This window comes from Electrophorus electricus, chromosome 2, assembly GCF_013358815.1.
Source record: "Electrophorus electricus isolate fEleEle1 chromosome 2, fEleEle1.pri, whole genome shotgun sequence".
NCBI lineage: Eukaryota > Metazoa > Chordata > Actinopteri > Gymnotiformes > Gymnotidae > Electrophorus > Electrophorus electricus.
The window spans coordinates 5,675,278-5,682,400 of NC_049536.1; the positions used below are offsets into that span (position 1 = coordinate 5,675,278).

Below are 7,123 nucleotides of genomic sequence, written 5' to 3' on the forward strand. Positions count from 1 at the left end.
CACATTTGTAAGTCGCTCTGGATAAGCGCTCAATGCCGTAAATGCAAATGTATTTCATAAAAGCAGCTACGTGTTTTTGTACTGGAGTTATGTTAAAAAGTTGTTGCCTAAGTGACTAAATAATTTAATCAGTGTCATGCTTCCCATTCTATGGAGCTCCACAGTTGCCCGTTTGATGCACGGAAAATGTACATATTCACATTTTCACATCATTTTAAGCGAGATTAAAACATTTAAGAGCTGTATCATTCTGGTTTCTGCAATTCCACTCGTAGAAACTGATGACCGGGCACACGCGTCGTGGAACGCCAGTGACGTCAGGCGTTCTAGCCCTGCCCTGTGTCGTGTGCCGTGTGAATTTGTGTCAGTGGTACGAACGAGGAATAGTGTTCTGACATTCACGAAACGGGGCGCAGGCATAGTAAATGGCTAAAACCTACGATTATCTCTTCAAACTCTTGCTCATAGGGGACAGCGGAGTTGGAAAGACATGTCTTCTGTTCCGATTCAGCGAGGACGCGTTTAACACCACCTTCATTTCTACAATCGGTCAGTTTACCGGGTTTTCTGGGTGGTACTGCATATAGGCTAATTTAAATTCTTTCCATAGGCTAGCGCTTACCTGACAGTACCTTCCTTTGATATAGCATATTATACGTGTTAAAACGTTTAGTCGATAGCGGTACATTATTTTTGCCATTGTTACAGTAATTACAGAAAAGAAATTTATTTAACTAGCTATTAGGCTCTTGTTTGATAATAATAAACATCTGCGCACAGTTTGCCGTGTTTAATCTTATCTGCAGAACATTTCATAGGCCTGCATCTTATGAGGAAACAATAACGTTATGAAATGGGAAGTGTTAGTTTAAACCATGTCAAATGGCATCCAGAATGGGCTTAATTTATGCAAAATGTAGCCTACTATACTCTTATAAAACAACTTGAACAGTAAATGTAGCTGCATTAATGCATGTTCTCTAAAAGAATCCTGGTTGCTCAGTTATCCACAGTTTCAACCAATATGACACTTTTTTTTCCCCTTTGTTTTTGCTTTAAGACACATTTCAAAAACAATGGCGGCTATGTGGCAAGTTTTAATAAGAGAAACTGGACACTGGTCATGCTGTCTATCTACTAGTCTCACTGTTGTGATATAGTTTGAGATCAACTGGCAGTTTTAAAGAGTACTAATGATAAGATGTTGGTGTATCTACAACACTTGAAAGCTGGAAAATACAAGCAATAAAACAGGTTTGCCAGTTTACCGCATTATAATAAACCTCTTTTCGGTTGCCTATGGAATGATTTGCAGTGCATCTGTGTGACGTTCGTAGTTTATATGGACCCTCCATTTGTAGCAAGGACAAGTAATTTCCACTTGCAGGTTTTGTAGCTGGTTACAGCAGAGCGTATTTAAATGGTCATTGTCCTCTTTGCCTTTGTTTGAGATGCTGCCTTGAACCAGGGTCTTCTGCTGACCCATGATTGTCCTGCAGAAAGGACAGTTCCGTTGTGTTCGGAACTCATTGTACTCCTTCAAAGAACATTCTCTAAATAAAATGTCACTTTTGTATTTCCTTATTAGATCTACTAATTTTACAATTTGGATGCTTGACATTCAGCAATAATATTGTTTTAGGTGCCCAGGTTTGTACTTTCTGAAGTTAATGTGTTCTACCTTTCTTTCATTTTAACTAGTCAGATTGAAGTTAGATTTTTTTAACCAAATATATGACAACAGAGGGCTGCGGATTTGTTTCTGTTAATTCCTCTATTATTTCTTGAGTCCAGTTAGGATGGGCGAGGCCTTCTGTCTCACAGGGTCTGCCCATGAACAGAGGCCACTCTGTGCAGAGCCACCTCTGGGTCTCGTGACATTCAGCTACGCCTTCGTTCTACTGAGAGCCCAGTAGACAGAGGCCCGATGGGCAGCTACTTCCTTGTACCAGGAGGAGGCTGACCCTTGCCATGGTCACACGGCAGGCTTCCGAGACTCCTGTGCAGCACCAGCACTGCTTCCGGTCACTTACTTTGTCTGCACTTGTCATGATCATGCTATTCAGAACCTGGTTGTAGCATGGTTATTGATTTTCATATGTATTTGTTTGAAGTGCACCAAGCCTCTGCTGACTGTAGCATGAATATAACTGTAAATTTTTAACACCACCTTTAGCAACCACTGCTTTGTCAAAAATAATGTTTGTAATTCACAGGTATGATGGTGGATACATTAACTTTGTCGCCTCCCAGTTACTCAAGGCATGACAACAGAAGTCAGTGAACTGAACTGTGCTAATATGTAGTTTTATCTACTCATCAGAGTGTTCACTCATTTCTAGTAAAAGGAAAGATAGAAAAACGGCTACCCGGCCTACCACTTCCCGTGGGTGTCTTTTGCAGTTGTGTAATCATCATCTTGTCATTTTAAAACTTTTGTTCTGAGCAAAGCTTAATGACCCAAAACGTTCCTGTTTTGTGGATCTCCCCAGCAGCTATACTGCAGTTTCCAGTCATCCATTGTACCAGTCCCATGTGTTGCATATGACTCATTGAGATGTTTATAGGTTATAATGACATTAAAAGGCATTCCTTCTTAGAATGAACGTGAAAGTAACATGAGTGGCCTGTTCAGGTGGCTATATTAAGTAGTATGAGTGGCTTGTTCAGGTGGCTATATTAAGGATGTGGGTTCCCCCATGCTTCCTTAGTCAGCCCTGAAGGTCTCCCAGCATGATGGCGCAGTGGTTAGATTTAGCAGAGGGTCTGTGTCGCCAGTGTTCTTAGGAAGCAGTGGTTGGAAGTAGGCCAAAAATCCTCATTTTTTTATTCACAAAAGAAAATCTGTGTGTGAGGTATGCCTTGTCTGTTAAGAAAACTGCAGTTTACAGATGGCACTTACACTCACCTCTCAATGGCTTTGAGCTTCCCACTCTTGGTATGAGTAATTGAAAAACCTTTGTAATTTGTTCCTCTACCTAAAGAAATGAGTCTGTTTGCTGCTTATGGAAAGCACCTTTATCTCCCCTCTGTGAGCTGTCTGGTATACAGAAAATAGGCCTTCCTTGAGATTCTACCTATCATTACCAATCTAGCTCAGCATCAGTGACCTAAGCTTTGCCATGGTCAGAGACTGCCTTCTGTAGGGCCACCGGAAATCATTTATTCATTCATTTGCAGTGCAGTTGCCAAAGTCTCAAGATGCAGATATAATGCACTATACCCATGCGTTTAGCACTGAGGAAGTCTGATATAATTGTTTCTCTACTCCAACCCCCCATTTTAGGAATTGACTTTAAAATCAGAACTGTAGAGTTGAATGGAAAGAAAATCAAGCTCCAGATATGGTAAGAAATTACTTTGAATAATATGATCATACTATCTGATTATTTTATTTTCATTTTATTTAAACTCAGTGAATTGAGTTATATAACAACTCCATTACTGAAAAACATTAAAATAGAATTGTTATAATTCACATATAATCCTGGGTGAAAAACTGTAGTGCAGGAGTTAGGTATTGCTTTTAAATTGTACAGTAGGTTCAGGAACGCGATAATTGTCCCCCAAGGCACCACAGTTTTACTGTTTATTATGTGTCTGGTACTTCCCTGCAGGCTTGTGTTTCTAAGAGAGCAGTGATGTCAAATAAAACAGGCTGATCTTCCTGTTGGGATTCACAGAGCCCCCTCACTGGGCCCTGTCATTAGTAGACTAATGTAAAGGAAAGAACACACACACAATAGTGCAGTGAAAAGAGTCAGTCTGCTCTGTTTACAGGATGTGTAGTTTAAGAATGTGAGGACTGGAAAGGGTTGACCTCCCAGTAAGCCAAGATACAAGTTACACAAAAGGTAGGGTGGGGCGGTTGCCCAAAGTCACCAGGAATGAAGGATGAAGGATGGCCTCTCTGTCAATGCATGATGGGCTGATTGGAAATATATATATTTGTCCTGATTGCAGGGACACAGCAGGGCAGGAGAGATTCAGGACCATTACCACAGCGTACTACAGAGGAGCAATGGTGAGTCCGTGCCAGCATTACTTCACATTGCTTGTTTAAATTATTGATAGTATTAGATTTAAGTCCTTGGTCTTTCTGTCTTTCTTAGGGCATTATGTTGGTGTATGATATCACTAGTGAAAAGTCCTTTGAAAACATCAAAAACTGGATTCGCAATATTGAGGAGGTGAGTTTGAGGGGCCCCTGGAAACGTATTGTGAAGTTAATCTTCTTATATACTGTAATTATAAATCTCTTGTCATATGTATAAGAATTGTAGCAGATATCAGATTTATCATTTGAATAATTAACTTAATAAGACTGAATCTTTAAGAACTGATGGTCTCTGTGATTGACTCTTCCATTATACATTTTATATTGGTTCCATATTATGGACAAACTATGAATGTAATATAGTATTACTTCACAAGTATATTTTTGGTATTTATACTGCATGTTTGTTGCTTTCCCTAGCATGCATCTTCAGACGTAGAGCGGATGATTCTCGGGAACAAATGTGATATGAATGACAGGAGACAGGTGTCTAAGGAGAGGGGAGAGAAGGTGCTTCCTTTTGGGATGCCTCATTACACTCTGTTCCTGCTTATTACATGTGTATAGGCATAGCTAATGAATAAGATAATCATGTAGACAGAGAAGATGTTCTCATTGTGACAGTACCATACTGATGTCACAAATGTGATCTTTTACTGTCTACTCTGTGTACTGTGTGCTTTGATTCCTCCTCGTAGTAGTTTCTTAGATATTTAATTTGTCATATTCTATGCTTTTTACAGTGTTGAGTATTTATTTATGACTTATGGTGTTTTTGTAGCTGGCAATAGACTATGGGATCAAGTTTTTGGAAACCAGTGCAAAAACCAGCATAAATGTGGAAGAGGCCTTTTTCACCCTGGCCAGGGACATTATGGCCAGACTCAACCGAAAAATGGTGAGCTATGCTGCTATTTATACAGCTAACTTGGAGAACACTTAGTTCTTAGCAATATGTATCTCTCGATATATTGTTATTGAATAGTCTCTTCTCTTCGCTCCTTTCTGTAGAACGATGGCAGCAACTCAGATGGTGGAGCGGCAGTTAAGATCACAGAAAAGCGTTCTAAGAAGCATAGCTTCTTCAGGTGTACACTGCTATGATGGACTGCAGAGAGTGGGACTCTTACATGGACTCTAACTCTCTGGCTGCAGAACTGTTCAGCTGGTAGGAGAGGTGATGTGAGCCTCACCCAACGGCTGTGAGCTCTGGCTCCAAAGGTGCAGCGAGGCTCATGTTGAAACAGCCTAAAAGGCAAGTTGGCCAGGCAGGATGCCGACTGTGTTGGAAACATGTAGCTGGCCTTGTGAAATGTGTTTGGGCTCCCTTGGACCCTGTTTGTTTCATAAAGAGATAATCAAGACTAATTTCAGGGTTTGGCTGACTTGCCTCAGTTGAGCCATTAAAAATCAAAGTTAGTATTATATTAGTTATTCATTTTTTAACTGTTAGACTTTTATGTTTTTAGAGCTTTCATAAACATAGCACACGTCATAAATAATTTGCATCTATAAACGGAACATAAAGGCCTTCAGAATTTTACTGAGTAAACAGTTTGTGTGTCAGTGTATATTATAAAGCATTTTGTGTTCACTATCATTCTAACTGAGCATCCCTTTGTGGGACTGACATTAAAAGAAATGGAATGAAGGCAGAGGATAATCTGTAAAAGCTGCAGTATTACTAGACATATGTATGTTTCTGAGGGGATGAGAGCTTTTTAAGACGGCTGAGGGTGACCTTGGAATACCTCAGGGTTCCCTAATTTGCTAATGTTTCTGGCTCCTACCCACAGGCACACACACAGCATTGATGGAGCAGTGACAGATATACTGCACTCCCCTCAGTGAGGAGACTCTAATATAGAACATGGCAGCTGCAGTGCATGATGGGTTAAAGCACACCTTATGGTGTGCCCATGTGCACTGAAAGCAGCAGCCGCTCGAAACATGACATATATAGCACATCTTATAGAGAAATAGTTTATGCCTGTATTTCAAATCATTCACTTTATAATGCACTGATATAGACTATATTCAAAGGTGCCTTATAAGGTAAATGAGTCAGTCAGAAATACATATAAATTATATCATTTTGTTAAACAGCATGGGATGCGGTGTCTGTATGTGAATGTATTAGACAGTCAAATGCATGCATTTATGGTTATAATGAGATCTCCGTTTTTTTATGTTGCCATTTTTAATAAGTATTGTGATGGTACATCACCTGTGCTTATTGTTGTGTGATGAAAAGTACTTTTCTAAACAAATGACATAACTTTGTCTTATGTATAACTAGTAACTTATAAAGGAAAAGTGCAGTTGCCAAATATCGTATTATAGACTTTAGGTGTTGTGGTGTGTGTCAGTGTTTATGGAGTGAATTCATGTCTACATTCTGCACCCATTTAACATAGCACATGTAGTAGCATTCATTTCACTGGTGCAAATGCAACTGTGTAGTTGATTCGATGATTCTGCTCCGCTATTTTACAGTACTGAACTGGTTTGTTGCTATTGGTTGGACTTTCAGAAGAAGAAACTGATGAGATACATGAGTTAGCAATAAAATGCCACCTCTACAGCTGAGGCCTTGAAAACAATTCCTGTACATGAATTAGTGTTACATCTTCTAGGCCACTGTGCTAGAAGCTGTGGCAATTGAAATATGTTTGGAAGCTTGCCACAAAATAAAGGCCAATGTAGCATATTATTTCAACAGGTTCACATGGCACTCTTGCTATGCACACATGTCTGTAACTGATTTTATTGATTAAAAGTATTCTGATATATTGTTGTCACTGTACTGCCATTTTTCAATTCAACAAGGAAATGCTTTCTTAAAAAAACCTACACATCTAGCAGGCTAATGATTGTTTTAAAAAAAAAGAAAGTGTAACCTGTCATTTTTAATAATTGTGCACATTTTGTACTACATATAACCAAAGTAAAGATTACATAATGTTATTATTTGTATTCTAACTGTGTTTTTTTTTTTTGCTATTTCATGTTATATCTTATACAACTATATACCTGCAGTTCATATACCTTTCTTAATCACCAGAG

At 39.1% G+C, this 7,123-nt stretch overlaps 1 protein-coding gene across 1 annotated transcript; it reads left to right on the forward strand.

Annotated features, from left to right (window-relative positions):
• Nucleotides 1-346: 346 nt before the first annotated feature.
• Nucleotides 347-6,847, forward strand: LOC113573109 (ras-related protein Rab-8B). The gene is made up of 7 exons (XM_027003169.2): nucleotides 347-549; nucleotides 3,287-3,347; nucleotides 3,964-4,024; nucleotides 4,113-4,190; nucleotides 4,478-4,567; nucleotides 4,839-4,955; nucleotides 5,069-6,847. The coding sequence occupies exons 1-7, from the start codon at nucleotides 426-428 to the stop codon at nucleotides 5,159-5,161; spliced, it is 624 nt and encodes a 207-aa protein (XP_026858970.1). The 5' UTR covers nucleotides 347-425; the 3' UTR covers nucleotides 5,162-6,847.
• The last annotated feature ends 276 nt before the right edge of the window (nucleotides 6,848-7,123 follow it).